Consider the following 15,877-nt stretch of genomic DNA (forward strand, 5'->3'; position numbering starts at 1 on the left):
ACTCTGGGGTTGGTTTCCAGCCATCTGAACTCTGAGACTACCGGAGATAAGGCTCTCTTTCAGGGCAGATGTGGAAACTTTTGTGTCATTTCTGTAGCACTCAGGCCTGGAGTCTGAATCACTGGACTCATCCTTTTCTTTCCCCACTTTGCCCCGTGTTATTAGGAAGAACCAGCCACTCTTGTTAGGCTCAGTTTGACAGAAATGTTCTAAGGAATCAAATCCATGGTCAACCCAAACTTAGCTTCTTCTGAGAAGTATAGGGGAATCCAGTGGTGATATTTTGTGCATCTCTGTTGACCCAACACGCCGTGGACTGGTAGTGCTGGTTATCCGTGGAGAGCCCCTAGGCTGTTGAATTCTGGCTGTGGGCTCTGAGAGGAGAGGGAGAGTGGCTGTGTGTGTGTGTCCCTGTCCCAGGTGATTTTTTTTTTTTTTTTAAGATTTTTATTTTTTTATTTGACAGAACAGAGATCACAAGTAGGCAGAGAGGCAGGCAGAGAGAGAGGAGGAAGCAGGCTCCCTGCTGAGCAGAGAGCCCGATGCGGGGCTCCATCCGAGGACCCTGAGATCATGACCTGAGCCGAAGGCAGAAGCTTAACCCACTGAGCCACCCAGGCACCCCCACCCAGTTGATTTCTTACTGCGCTTTTGTGGCTGCATTTTGAAATACACACACATGGTTTCCCATTATTTGTACTCTGGATTTGTCCTCCTGCTTCCCATTCATGGGAAATGACCTAACTGTCAGAGCCGGGAGCTGTCAAACACTTCTAAACCCCAGCCTCGCATTTATTCTCCACGGGTGCCCTCAGGCGCCGGGCTCCTGGTGAATAAACACCACCGCCCTGGCCTCACAGTTCCCGTCCATGCTAGAGGGCCTGCCAGAGGCTAGCTTGGGGTCACATCCTTCAGTTCAGACTTTGCCTGGAGAAGAAGATCACGAGGGTCTGACTACTGCCAAGGACGAGTCAGCAGTGTGTTTGGAGGAGTGCGTGAAGGCAATTTCAGCTTATTTCATGGTTTATTATTATTGGGAGTTCTCTCTGGCACGCACTTTAGTGGGGTCTGTGGCCTGACGGAGGTCCAAAAGCTCATCCACGGCTCCCTTCCATATAGAGTTTATAAAATGGGAGAGGTGCCCTGGGAAGGGACTGGGCAGCCCTTAGGACAGAGGGGTGGAGCCCCGTACTGGTGGTCCCACATCTCCCTGGAGGTGGAGGTCCCCTACAGGATGGCTTAACGCCTGTGCTGCCTTTGGGGGCTGAAGAAAAGAAATCGACTGAGAGCCAGCAAGGACCTCTGAATCCCTTGGAATGTGAACAGGCCAGAGCAGACATGAGCCACAAGGTGCCTCCCTCCTTCTCCAGGATCCCCATCTTAGTTCGGCCCTGGGCCAGGTGTCCTGCTTGTCCTCAGTCTCAGGAGGCAGGTTCTGGTGTGCGATGGCCTTGGAGCTCTGACCCCGTGCTGGGCTTCCCGGTGGGGGGAGGCTGTTGGCCGGGTTCACCCCTTTGTGGGGAACTGTGAGTTCTTGTGCACAGAGAGGACGGGACTCAACTCCCCAGCCTGATTTGTATTTCACAGAAGGGCCACGGTGGTCGAGGGCACTCACAGTTGTGGGATCCAGGAGGTGTTACAGGAACCAGATGCCCCTTGTACGAACGTTTCAGGGAGAGGAAGAGCAAGAACAAGTTACCGGAAAATGTTTATGCTTGCCCATGGATCTTCAAAGAAGGTCTAACCACTCTTGTTCTCTGAGCGTTCCGCTCTCTCAAACCTATTCATGTCCACAGAACCAGGAAACCTTTAGGGTAGGATCCTTTGGTTCCGTAATGACTGGCAGAGACCTCCCCTCTGTGCTCAGGCAGTAGTGGGACCTCCAGACCCGGCTGGGTCAGAAGGTCCCGCTGAATGTGCAAACCAAAAGCTGGGAGCCGGAGGTCCCATGAGAGCCCAGGGCCCAGCGCTGGTTTGCTTGGCCATTTGTGTTTAAAAATGGTGCTGGCAGCAGCCAAGACCTTCTCATTGTGCAATGTTCTTCCACTTCGGGGTGAGCTGGAGCCGTTTGTGCAGCTGCCCAGCTGGCTCCTCGAGACCAAATCCTGCCTGGGAGGCTTTGTAAAATTCCTGAGTCTCGAGCAGCAGGGAGGGTGTTGTGGTGTATTATCAAGAGAAAAGTCCTTGGGAGAGGCTGGGGAGAGGAAAGGAGGTGCATTCCTGACTAGGAAGTGTTTGGCCTTGAGGGCCTTGTGTTTGGAGAAGCGGGAACCCTGTGGGGGTTTCTGTGGGGGTGAGTCAGCCATGTGTACGAAGGGAGGAGGCGAGGAGAGGTGCATTCCTGATGGTGGTTAAGGCTGGCTGAGGTCAAATTCCGGCACTGATGCCCTCGATTATGTCCTTTCATGAGTGTGAAACACATTTATTGAGTGCCTGCTGTGTGCAGGCGAACTTCTTTTCTTAGGAATTGTCCCATCAGGTGGAGAACCAGAAAATTCAAAATCGGGTGATGATTGGATTATTGGAGGTGAAGACCCGGGTGGGTTGTGGACGGTGCTGAGGAATGGGTGAACTTTGATACGAAGCTGGATAAGGAAGGGCATTAGGTGCTTCCTTGGAAAGTTTGTTTCAATCTTGAAGGCAGGAGGGCTGCTTAGGAGGAGTTTATGCAAGAGAATGGTGTGGGAAGATCGCTCTGAAAGTGTCACAGGGAATTAGCAGCGGGGTGTGGAAGAACTTGGAGAAAGCAAAAGCAAATCTGAGCTGTGATTGGGAGGCTGCGTCAGAATGAGCTGTGGAGCAAGGAAGAAGGCCTGCTGGAAGGGAAGGAATGTGGGGTGACCATGGAAGGATGTATTTAAGGTGTCGAAGCACTGGCATTCAGTTGCTTTGGGATTCCCGATTTTCTGGCTTGCACTGGAACAGAGAGGAGGACACGATTTGATGTTCTCAGATGATGTATTAAGTTAGACCAAGCTTCTGGAAACACTAACATTTCAGCACTGTAACTGTGCAGGGTCCCTCATTTCTCAGTCTTGCCAAGTCGGCTGTGCCTCTGCTGGCTCTCAGGGACAGTGGCCCTCATGTAGTGATTCAGGGATCCACTTTGTCTCTTGGACCCACCCGCAGGGCTGTAGACAGGTTCCCAAGTGTTTCAGCCCACTGGTCTCAGGTTTTAACTTCCTCGCTCAGCGCCAGAGCCAGAATGGGCAGTGCAAAGGGGGACAGTGCAAAGGGAGGCAGTGGGGCAGTGTTGGGAGAGCCGAGAAGTGTTTTGTGAGCTGCGAGGTTCAGTTTGAGGTGGAGGGATGGTCCCATGGATGGCCCCAATGAGAAAGTCTGGATGGCATTTGGGACTGGGTGCTTGGTTGAGCAGGAGGTTGTTAGTAGACATGGGAATCAGCAGTTTTAGAGGTAGAAGAGTGGAGCCCAAAGGAGGAGTCTTGGGGAGCACACTTTGGGTGGTGACTTTGGCTGGTGGGGCTGTCTGGCCATCAGTGTCCTCACTTGCAAGGGGGCACTGGTGCCTCCTTGGAGGGGATGGCAAGAGCCCGCAGACCGCAGCCAGGCCAGCAGTGATTCCCACTGGTGGGGGGGTTTCCTTCCCGCACTGTATCGTGAGCACTCAGCCTTGTCTTTCTGTTTGTCAGGAACCGTGGTGTATGGTGAGCCCATCACCGCTAGCTTGGGGACTGATGGCTCCCACTACTGGAGCAAGAACTGGGCCAAGGCCGCTGCTTTTGTCACCTCCCCGCCCCTGAGCCCTGACCCGACCACTCCGGACTTTCTGAACTCCTTGCTGTCCTGGTGAGTCTTGGTGACCTGGTCATGCTCCCCATTCCCAGCCTCTCCCCAGACTGGCTGACCCATCAGGGTACAGCCTGGTGGGTAGAAGCAGACTCACACACAGAGAGACCTTTGTTCTCAAAATTCAGATTGTAGAGCGGGAACGGGGCATTATCGCACTGACGTTGTTCTTCGGGGAAAATCCAGATAAAACCTGTGCCATCTTGAAAGTCAACCAGCGAGGAGAGGTATCAGAAGGCTTCCAGTGTGGTGCTGCAACACCCAGAGATTAGATACCTCACGGAAGGGATTTAGATACACAGCAGTGTTATAATGAAGCTTCAGGACCGGGTTGCTTCCTCCTCAATGTCCTGTCTCCTGAGGCAGGAGGATAGGCTAGTTCAGAAACTTCCGGCGGTTTGGCAAATTAAAAAAATATCTGTCCAAGGGTGACTGGACGTCAAAGATCAGTTAAAAGCTGGCTGTGTGTTTTCCTTCCAGCGGAGATCTGCAGGTCACTGGCAGTGCCCACTGTACATTCAACACTGCCCAGAAGGCTGTAGGGAAGGACAACTTCACCCTGATCCCTGAAGGCACCAATGGCACCGAGGAGCGGATGTCTGTCATCTGGGATAAGGCTGTGGTAAGGAACAGGGGCCTCGCTCATGGACTGATGTCAGCTTGCCCCTGCCTCCTTGTCTCACGGTCGTAGGTCTCACGGAGGCCTTGAAATGGCAGTGGAGAGAATTCTAGAAGCTGGTACTTGTGTGACAGTATTTTTCCAGTTTGGGAATCCCAGACAGCTCCTTAGAGGTCATTTCCTCCTAAATATTACATATGTATTTATTATCGTTGTCCTCTGGGTCAATGGAGACTGGGGGAAAAAAAAAACAAAAACAAAACCAACACAGAGACTCCTTAAAATAAGGCCTTTTTTGATCACTCACGAAAACACTTTTTTAGCAACCTGGTGACCGGTCTCAGGCAGTCTTCCACTCTGGGAAATGGACTCCGTTTCCTTAAAACTGTCTCTTCAGGCTCTCTGGAGTTAGCCTTTCTGCCTACTGCAGGCTTCTGGCAGGCTTGTGTGGGGAAGAGCTCTCTCTGCTGTCTCTCTCTCTTTTTTTTTTTTTTAAGATTTTATTTATTTATTTGACAGAGATCACAAGTAGGCAGAGAGAAGGTGGGGGGAGCAGGCTCCCTGCTGAGCAGAGAGCCCGATGCGGGGCTCGATCCCAGGACCCTGGGATCATGACCTGAGCCGAAGGCAGAGGCTTTAACCCACTGAGCCACCCAGGCGCCCCAAAACATAAGTCTTACTGATCTGGCTGGCAAATTTGTTTTACACTTAATTCTTCAGTTACTGATTACAGTGAGTTTCTTTTTCGTGTCCTTAATTCGACATTTTTCTTTCTCTCTCTTGATACCTGCTCGTTTCCTTTGCTCATTTTTCTATGAGCTTCAGAGCGGGCTCCTTAACTCAGAAACAGACAGTCATTTCCTCAGAGTTTCTATCTGAAGGGAAGAGGAAGACAAGTGGTAGAGACGAGGAGCTGCAGAGAAGGCTGTGAGGAGACCAGGGCTGGCCCCGACGGGATGCCATGGACAGCCAGACACTGGCCTAGGACCTCTGACTGGGCCAGACTGGAAGCCGAGAGCTGCACCATGGTTGTGAAAAGACCAGTCTTTCCAGCCAAGCAATGTTCCTGAAGAGCCCGTGCTTCATTGTTTTTTTTTTTTTCCTTAACTTTTTACTTTGAAATATTATAGATTCAGAGGAAGTTAACAAAGACAAGACAGAGGGGTCCTGTGTACCCTTCATCCGGTCTCACCGATGCATGATTATGGCACCATACCCAAGCCCACAGAGTGACAGTGTTGGAATGTTCGCATTTGGTTCTGTGTCATTTTGCCATACGTAGGGTCATGTAACCACCTCCACAGTCAGGACCCAGATTTCGTCCATCGCCACGAAGATCCCCACCTTTTGCTGCCCTGTGCTAGTCACACTGACCCCCAGTCCCTGGAGGAATGCCCACCTCGTCGCTTGTCTGTCCTCCATCTCTCTAACTTCGTTATTTTGAGAGTGGGCTAGAAATAAAGCTGTATGGTATGTGGCCTTTTGAGATTGGTTCTTTCACTCTGCACAATGCCCTTAACATCCATCCAAATTGTTGTGTGGATCTAATGCGTGTTCCTGCTTTTGCTAAGGAGTGTCCCACCCCTCAGCCTTTTAACTTGCTTTTGGGGTGTATGTGTGTGTCGTACTCTTCAGGTCACTGGGAAGATGGACGAAAACCAGTTTGTGGCCGTGACCAGCACCAATGCAGCCAAAGTCTTCAACCTTTACCCTCGGAAAGGCCGCATTGCTGTGGGATCTGATGCTGACCTGGTCATCTGGGACCCCGACAGTGTCAAAACCATCTCTGCCAAGACCCACAACAGCGTAAGTCCTGTTAACTGCATGGACCCAATCGCGAACAAATTAGAGTCCCAGAAAGGGACTGAGGGAGGGAGAGTCCCCAGAAAGAGCTTGCTGTGATAGGAATGAACTTTTTCCCAGGGTATATTATAACTTACAATTTGCTGAGGGGAAAAAAAAAAAAGCTATCTTTTTATCTTTGGTCAGGACAGTAAGACCGTTCTCTTCTCAGCATTTTGGAGTTCTTTATAGGTAGAGCTCTGTCTGTAGACCTTCAGAGCCTCCAAAGTCATGCCAAAATGTTAGAAGCTTCTAGAAGTCAGGCACTACCCCATTTTAATGGTGGAGGGCAACACCTTTCATGGCAGTGCCTGCCACAGTGGACCCACAGCAAATATTCAGATGCCCATTGGGCACTTCTTTTCTTTTAAGCCACTGCATTCTCATGTCCGTGTTCTAGACAAAACCCCTCAATGCCAGATGCTCTTGTGGTCTTAAAGGAATGAACTTTGAGTTGACTTTTCCCCTCCCTCCCCATTGGCTGGCTTAGCTTCCCAGCATAGTCTTACAGCTACACCTATGTGTAACTTAGATCACAACCTTTTGGGGATCTAGAATGACCTTGGCGGGGAGAGCTCCTAGGGTCCTGCCCAGTGAACATACCTATTCATATGCATTAACAACACTGTCCCATTTACTCTTCCTGGGGCCTTCTCAGTAAAGAGATGGCACCAACACCACAGTTGCTTGGTGGGAAGATAGGAAACAGAAGCTTTGAGAGCTTAGGTGACCAGTCTGCTGTTACGTGGCTATTTTGTGGTAGAACCAGAACTAGAACCCCCAATTATCCAGGGGTCTTCCCTAGCAGACCACACATGCAGCCTCTTGGGCAGGCTTAGATGGAGACAATGCTTTCCCTCCCTGGCAGTCCCTTCTGTAGAGGGGATGGGTGAACAGGGCTCATTATTTAAGCTGTGGGTGACCTAGCTAAGGGGTGTGCATGTGGAGCCCTTACCGTGGCAGGAGAGAGACTGTGAGGAAGAGAGGATTTGAGGAGACAGAGTCTGCCATTCATGTGTCACTCCCAAACTTTCCCGACTGATAGCACTGCCCTGCCTCTACTTCCAGGCAGCCCCATGTAAGAGAAGTGCCTCTGATCTGTCCTCACCTGATTGATTCAGAGAGTCCACACTAAACACATTTGTGCAGCATTAATCATCCGGGAAAATACAAATGAGAGGGTTTCCCAGCGTAATACGGTGTTTCATACTACTGGGCTAATTAGCTTTAATTTGGAGCATTTAGCTAACTATTACTGAGCCCGTTGCTAGAAGTGTCTGCCTTGGCTTTTCAGGCATCCAGCCAGATGAGTCATTTTAGGGAGCCCCAGGGTTGGATGTAGGTTAAAATTGTCTATACCTGGTGAGCAACGCAGCTTCACTGCCTTGCTGTTTGGCGGAGGGGAGGGTCGGTTCTGTATTCCCTGAGCTATGACCCAACCATTGGGCTTGTTAGTTTGTTAGTTTTAAGTGACGTAGATTCATGGGGCTGGTTCTTCCCATCTTTTACAAAATGGGGGATGGCTCAAAACACTTTTACTCATTTGTGATCTGTCGTTTACAAGCAATTAAAGTCAGCCTAGGCGTGTTGCGATGGCTCTGTCATTAAAGAGCTCGCAGTCTTATTGTGAAAGGATAGTAGAAAAAAAATTAGACTGTGGATGACTGGACATTTCCTAAATGCCTGGTCTGTGCCAAGTACCGTGCTGGATGCTTCTGTTCGTTTTATTTCCTTGAATCTTGGCATCGGTCCTGTGGGGCGGGCTTTATCCCAGGGAGACGAGGAGCTGTGAGGGACTTGTCCAAAGTCACACAGCCAGGGTATGGCAGACCCGGGATACGAACCCAGGGTGGATGGCCCCACATCCAGGGTGGTCGCCAGTCCTCCATTAGGGTGCAAGAAGAGCTTGTTGGAGTGTAGACTCAGGTGCGGAGTAAAAGATGGGGTTTGATGGCCTCAGGGTGACACACACCCTGTCCGAGGTCAGAGATGACAGGACTCTGACAGTGTGATCTACCCGTATATGTTGCTTTCCTGTTGTTATATTCACGTAAGCCTCGGGGGAGAGGCAGATGGAGAACCTGTAGTTCTGAGGCAGGATTCAAGTGACCTACTCAGAGTTCCCACACACAACTCCTGGATTTCACCAAATCTGAGATGCCTTGATTTGAAGCTATTCCCTGAGTTTGTATGCCACCATGAAAGAAGACGCACCACTTTGAGTCTACTATGAGACTCCTTTAGGGCTCGCCTGTGCTTCACATAGGACAACTGAGAGGCGATTCTGCCCTGGGGGGGGGGGGGGGGGCAGAGAATCCTGTGTGCCTCGAAACATCGGTATTTTGTGCCGAGCAGGCAGAATGTCTCCTGAGAGGCTGAGCTGCAAGCCGGTCCTCCCGCATGTTGGTGGTGTGAATTCCTACCGCCACAGCAGTCCACAGAAATGTTAGGCTGAGCAATTGATGTGAAATGGCCTCAGCATGGTCATCCCCTAGGCCGGTGGGAAAAGCCAAGCTAGAGCCCACCAGCAGAGCTCATTCTGTTGCTGTGAGACACGCACTGATTCCAGGCATGAGTGTCTTCAAATGGATGAAAAACAGTCCAGACTTGAGGACACACACTCTGGTCCCAGAGTGCGTGTATGGAGCCACCCCCCGCCCCTTCCTTCCTGCAGGTGCGTCTCTGCCTCACTCCTTAGGTAACTTCCAGAGGATTCTCTGGGGTCTCGAGCAGTGCCGACAACCTTTCCCTGTTTTCTTTAACAATAACACGGCATTCCGACACTGAATGTGAGCTGTGAAGCCAGCCCAGGGCTTCCCCATCCTTCTGAGCCACTGTGCCAGGCAGAAATGTTCTCCCGAACTGCACTGTCCCATCGCAGCTCTCTCTTCACCGACTGACCCCTGAATGCTGATAACCTGTCTGACTTTCCCCAGAAAGCCATGCTGCTTTCTCTGGTGAGAGCTTCCCTGTGAATTCTCCGGCCACAGTCATTCGTGCCCAGGAACAGGGCAGGCAGGAAGAAGCGTAGGGCATTGTGGAACCTGGGAAAGGAGCACGGGGTGAATCGAAGCTGGGGGTTGGGACTGGGGCCTCCTCTTTTCTGTTGCCTTCTTCTGCAACAGCAGACTCACATGCATGCAAAGATCCCGCCTGTCTTCCAAGAGGAAGCCCGGATATGTCACCCTGCAAAGCCTGAAGCTGGAAGGATAGCTTCATGGTTCCGGAAGTTAACTAGACGTCAACATTTCATTGAAGGCATTGGCTCGAGTTCCCACAGGCTTTTCACTCAGGGACTGCCGTTGAACCTTGTTGCTAACAGATTGAAAACCAGGAAAGCCAGTGGGAAAATCTGCTCATGGATGGCCCCATTTCAAAATTTAGAACTTGGTCAGAGAAGATCTTTACAAACCCTCATGCTTTTCTACACAGTTTTTCTGTTCAGCTATTTTCCCCCCAGAGTTTTGAGAGGCAGGGAAAGATAATTCTAGACAGGAAAATGAAGACAGAAAGATTAAGTGCCTGCTGGGGTGGGCATTCGGGACAGGGCCTTTCTTTTGTCTGTGAGATCTTGGGCAGGGTGTATGCTAAAGTTTTCATGCTCTCTCTTCCTAGTCTCTCGAGTACAACATCTTCGAGGGCATGGAGTGCCGTGGCTCTCCACTGGTGGTCATCAGCCAGGGAAAGATCGTCCTGGAGGATGGCACCCTGCATGTCACTGAAGGCTCTGGGCGTTACATTCCCCGGAAGCCCTTCCCTGATTTTGTTTACAAGCGTATCAAGGCGAGGAGCAGAGTGAGTACCTTTGATCTTACAAAGTGTTTTTATTGTGGGTTATGTTCAATTCTGTACATGCCGACTAAGCACTTTGAGTTAGAATATTGAGAGGAGGAGGTGGAGGAGTATGGAGGAGAGGTGGCTCACGAATAAGGGATACATGATCTTTTTATTTCTGGAGCTCAGAATACCAGTAGACGAGTCAGGTATGTCCATAGCCAGCCAGAATGAAGTAAGACTGGTGTGTGCTGGGATGTATAGTGATTCAGAGGAGGTAGCCACTGCCGTGGAGTCCTAGGGAAAAGTGTCATGGGGAGAGGGCATTTCGAGTTGGGTTTTGAGGATTAGGTAGGAGTTTGAGAAGTCAAAGAAGGGAGACAAGGAAGTTAGAATGTCATGAACAGGGAAGATGTACAGTGTATTCAGGGCGTGGTAAGGCACTGGTACTTGAGGACTGTGAGGCAGAGAATGGACAGAGCTGTGAGGGAATTACAGAGAGAGTGAGATTGAAAAGAAGTTTGAGCGCCTGATCTTGAATGTGAGCTCAAATCTCTTCACAACATGTTTGGCGTTTCGAACTTGGGTGTAAGTTAAAGTGCCTGTGGTGGGGGGGGGGGCAATGGTAAGAGACGTTAGTCAGTTTTTGTAGAGTAACCAACTACCCATGGTCCATCTTGGGGGAACTTCAGCCTGGAGTGGTGGGGGCTGGCTCCTCACTGACATCTGTCCCCACTGTATGTGTCCATAAAGGGAGCCCTCCATCCCCACATCTCACAGGCCTGTCCTAACTGCCGTTCCTTCCCCCTTCAGAGAGTTGCCTGGGAGATGTCCTCTGTGAACGTGGCCTGAGTTAAGGGGCTTTTGTGTTTTGCAGCTGGCAGAGCTGAGAGGGGTTCCTCGTGGCCTGTACGACGGACCTGTGTGTGAGGTGTCTGTGACACCCAAGACTGTCACTCCAGCCTCCTCGGCTAAGACATCTCCTGCCAAGCAGCAGGCCCCACCTGTCCGGAACCTGCACCAGTCTGGATTCAGTTTGTCTGGTACGGTTATGGTTTGGTTGGGCCCGGTTCCACGGGACCTTTCTCGCTGAACCAGCAAGGCTCGTTTTTTGTTTTGTTTTGTTCCTCCAAAGATTTTATTTATTTATTTGACAGAGAGATTGAGCCAGAGAGCACAAGTGGAGTGAATGGCAGAGGGGGAGGTAGAAGTAGGCTTCCCACGGAGCAGGGAGCCCCTTGTGGATCTCAATCTCAGGACCCTGGGATCATGACCTGAGCTGAAGGCAGATGCTTAACCGACTGAGCCATCCAGGTGTCCCAAGGAGTGCTTTCGTTAAAGGGGGGAACTGGGAAGGAATGATGCTCATGAGAAATACTAATATCCCCAGAGATGTAATTCCTACGAAATGACCAGTTGGGTCATTTCAGAATCTTGACGTGAGTTTACATCACATACAACGTCATGATGTGTATACTCTGTATATATAGAACTTGATGTAGTAAGAGGACATTTCTCCAAAGTCTCGTGACCATCCTAAAAGAGGGTGTTGTGGTATTTCAGAACTCTCTTTGCCCCCATGTATGCAGCACATCGTGGTAGCTCAGCTTGTGGGGTCTGGAGCTTGAATAGTTTGACTCTGTAGCCAGACACAGCTATGCCTCAGTCCCCTCATCTATAGAATGGGTAGAAGAGTAGTGGCTACCTTGTGGGGCTGTCAGAAGGGTTAAACAAGTGACCATCCATGTAAAGTGCTCACAGCAGAGCCATTTGATAGTTGTTATTTGTGTGATGTCAGCAAAGGTGAGCCATCCAGATTGTCAGGCTTCCTTACTTGAAACTTGTGCTTCTCCATTTGGTCTATGGCTAAAAGCCTTCTTTTCAAGCTCCCTGAGCCACAGATAAGTATCCCACCCTCTATGGGACATTAAAGAAACAGTTAATCTGATAGGTTTTTTTTTTTTTTCCTTGTCAAATATGCTGGGTTTCAGAAAGTTACCATGTATAATTCCATCTGTGGGTTACCAATTTTCAAAAATTTTATTATTTTGTTTTTTTATTTTTTTAGAGGGGGGAGGGACAGAGGGAGAGGGAGAAAGAGAATCTTTTTTTTTTTTTTAAAGATTTTATTTATTTATTTGACAGACAGAGATCACAAGTAGGCAGAGAGGCAGGCAGAGAGACAGGAAGGGAAGCAGGCTCCCCGCTGAGCAGAGAGCCTGATGCAGGGCTCTATCCCAAGACCCCAGGATCATGACTTGAGCCAAAGGCAGAGACTTCAACCCACTGAGCCACCCAGGTGCCCCGAGAAAGAGAATCTTAACAGGCACCACATCCAGTGCAGAGCCCGTGGGGCTTGATCTCAGGACCCTATGATCAATGACCTGAGCCGAAACCAAGCGTCAGAGACTCAACCAACTGAGCCACCTACGAATTTTCAAAAAATTTTGAGAAGAACAAGCGCTAGTTTTGTCAGAGAGTGAAATGGGCATAATCATGTCTGTGTTCTTTTATCTGACCGGGCCATTCCAATCTAGGGAAGCATCCTCACTCTTATTCCTGGTTACACAGCAGAGGTACAGAGTTGGGGGACCAGAATGCTGGAGAGAAGGCTGTAGACGCCTTCAGAGAAGCCATGCAGTCTGACTAACAAGGACACGGGCAGGCTGCAGTCTCAGTCAGTCTCCAGCTGGTGTTATTTTATATACACTTTTACTCTTTCAAGTGAGGGACCCAACCAGCTTTCGCAAGGACTGCTTTACAAGGTCGGTGATTTCTTTGGCTACCTTAGGCAGTTCCCTTTTTTGCAGTTTAAACTTGCAGTGAGGTTTTGGGAGAGGGACAGAGACTGGGCCTGGCCCTTTTTCTCCTGGGCTGTGCTGTTTTGGTTTAGAGGGGGAACTGCTGTAACTGTCCCCCGCCCCATGCGACCCTTTTTGACCCCCATCCCTGTCTCCTTTCCAGGTGCTCAGATCGATGACAACATTCCCCGCCGCACCACCCAGCGCATTGTGGCTCCTCCTGGTGGCCGTGCCAACATCACCAGCCTGGGCTAGAGGCCGGCCCGCAGCCTACTTGGGGATGGGGGATGGGACACCTGAGGACATTCTGAGACTTCCTTCCTAACTTTTTTTTTTTTTTAAGAGCCTGTGATAGTTACTGTGGGGCAGCCAGTTCACAGGGCTCCCTCTTGGGCCCTGCACTCCGTCCCTCACCCGGAGTCACTGATTTTGCTCACCCACTTCCCTCTACACCTAAGGAATATCACACCCAAGTCTACCCACCAACCCCATACACGGAACTGCATCCAACACTCAGACATGCGAAACAAAGCAAATCACAACGAGGGCGTTTTTCATCTCTAACCTCTGTTGTACTTGTTACCATCTTCCTTTTCATGGGGGGAGGGGGCGGGGTGGGGAGAAGATAAAGTGAATTGCCCAGAGCTGCCTTTTTCTTTTTAAATTTTGAAAAGTTTTCTTCATGGGTCTGGGGAGAGGGTGGGTGGGGGAGGGGGGAGAGTAGGTTTTTTTTTTTTTTTCTTTTTACATACTAAATTGGGACACCTAATTCAATATTAGTACAAGGGGTTTGAACTGGACATCCTAATGATGCAATTATGTAACCATTGAGCTGCTTCAGGGTGGTTGGCAGACTTGTGTCCCTCCTGAGAGGCTCCAAAATGTCCGCATTGCATTCCATCGTCTTCTGCGTCCATTGTTGATAAAGGCAGGTTTTCTTTTGGCCTAGATTTTGCTGCAGATTACATTTCTCGAGGATTCTCTTCTACTTTCTTAACACCTTTTCTGCTCTCTCTCTCTCGCTAGCTTTTTTATTCATGACTGTTTTCACGTCTGTCCCTTTCTTTGTGTTTCCTTCAGCCCTTGTCTCCAAGACCCATTTTTTTCCCCGTTCCCCTGTGTCTTCTCAGATGACCAGGTCCCCTGTCTTAGCATGGTCGTAAGAACCTGCCTAGAAGGGTTTGAGCTTTGTCACTGCAGCCATAGTAATATGCTTTCCTAGTCCACACACGACTGGTGCTACCCACCCACCCCCACCAGGATATGCGTTTGAGTTCAGGATGCTTCCGGGTGCAGCAGAAGGGCTGAGCTACCCACACTCACCTGTCAGCTCAGCATAGAAACTCGAACAGTACGGAGATGTTGCAGAAACCTGAGGCTATAGGACATAAGTTTTTTCCTCCGTGCAATGCTAACTAACTAAAGAAAAATGCGGTCAAATCTGTAAATTGAGCCCCATGACCCAAGTGAACCAGTCATCCTGGAGCCAGCCACCAGCTCAGTGAGCTGGTGCAAGTCTGACCCTGGGGCCTGCTCTTTCCTGGCTAAAAATATCTTTTGGGATTCCAGAGCACTCCGGGGCTTCTCACTTCGGGGCAAAAAATATTTTCTTGTTCAATTATTTTGGGAGATGTCATGCAGTACTTCTACACGAGATACATTCCAAGACCCCCAGTGGATACCTGAAATCGCAAATAGTACTAAACTTGATATGTATTGTTTTTTTTCCCATATGTACTTGTGATATACTTTAATTTATAAATTAGGCACTATAGGAGGTTAACAACAACAATAATAAAATAGAATAATTGTAACAATATACGGTAATAAAAGTGATGTGGATGTGGTCTCTCTCAAAATACCTTATTCCATACTCACCCTTCTTGGGATGACGTCAGCTGGTAAGAGGGCTATGTGATGGGATGAAGTGACGTGAGTGACGTAGGCACTGTGGCGAGCGGCAGCTCCTGCTGACCTCCTGACAGTACGCCAGAGGGAGGAGCACTTGCTTTTGGACGTTGGTTGACTGCCAAGAACTGAAGCCTCGAAAAGCAAGACCACAGATGAACAGGACCTACTGTATAAGGAGGCCTAATAAACTCAGAAAATCCTTGGGAAATTCAACTTAGAGTCCATTTTACTTTGTGACAGGGAACAGCTGTTGAAGGAGTAATAGGTCCCGTCAGAGCTGTCGTGGGGAGAAGATCTTACAAATCGAGCATGTGGCCCCCATAGAGACCGCAGGTGACCTTGTGTCCACATCCCCGCCCTTGTATCCATGACACTTCCCGCTAGCTGCCTTCGTGTTGGGCCCTGTCTTTGCCGATTCGTGTTGCATTTCCTTCCAGACGCGTTTACAGGTTCTCTTAAGCAATGTTAACGTTTGCAGGCTTTTACTGAACCAAATCTGCTTTCGTAAAGCATAACACGGAGAAGTAGGTCACTTACATCACACTCATCTCTCCACACGTTTTGCCTTTGGGGTTATGGTTGGGGTTTATTTTTGGTTGTTGTTGTTGTTTGTTATTTTAAAAGTAAATTGCACTTTTAAATAATAATTGGTTAACTTAATATATTTGCTTTTTTTTTCTCACCTGCACTTAGAGGAAATTTGAACAAGTTGGAAAAAAATTTTTTTTTGTTTCAATTCTAAGAAACACTTGCAGCTCTTTTAGTATTCACTGAGTCTTCCTGTTTTTTCCTGTAGCAGGTCATGGTTTTGGTTATTTTGATTGTTTTTTTAAAACAATTTAAAACCTGAAGATTTCTGCAGGCTGTGTAAGCATGTTTACCTGTTGGCTTGCTTTGTGTGTCTGTTAAATGAATGTCATATGTAAATGCTAAAATAAATGGACAGTGTCTCCGAACTGAATAACTACAGTGACTTGATGCTCTAAAAACATTGTAGGATTTAATCATAGATGGTTTCTAACCCTTGGAATTGTGATTGTGACCCATGAGTGGAGGAACTTTCAGTGCTAAAGCTGACAATGTGTGTAGCCAGGAGAGTACCTTCTTTTTTTTTTTTTTTTTT

At 49.1% G+C, this 15,877-nt stretch overlaps 1 protein-coding gene across 2 annotated transcripts in view; it reads left to right on the top strand.

Moving 5' to 3' along the window:
- The window catches only part of DPYSL2 (dihydropyrimidinase like 2), a 121,882-nt gene extending 108,512 nt beyond the window's left edge, over positions 1-13,370 (top strand). For both annotated transcript variants that reach the window (XM_032855631.1, XM_032855632.1), the window contains exons 9-14: positions 3,651-3,807; positions 4,288-4,429; positions 6,062-6,232; positions 9,884-10,063; positions 10,920-11,085; positions 13,007-13,370. In XM_032855631.1, the coding sequence (XP_032711522.1) occupies positions 3,651-3,807; positions 4,288-4,429; positions 6,062-6,232; positions 9,884-10,063; positions 10,920-11,085; positions 13,007-13,098 (908 nt within the window). In that variant the 3' untranslated portion in view covers positions 13,099-13,370. The remainder of the gene's footprint in view (positions 1-3,650; positions 3,808-4,287; positions 4,430-6,061; positions 6,233-9,883; positions 10,064-10,919; positions 11,086-13,006) is intronic.
- The last annotated feature ends 2,507 nt before the right edge of the window (positions 13,371-15,877 follow it).

Source organism: Lontra canadensis, unplaced genomic scaffold, assembly GCF_010015895.1.
Source record: "Lontra canadensis isolate GAN:19392208 unplaced genomic scaffold, GSC_riverotter_1.0 scaffold10, whole genome shotgun sequence".
In the NCBI taxonomy this organism is placed as follows: Eukaryota; Metazoa; Chordata; class Mammalia; order Carnivora; family Mustelidae; genus Lontra; species Lontra canadensis.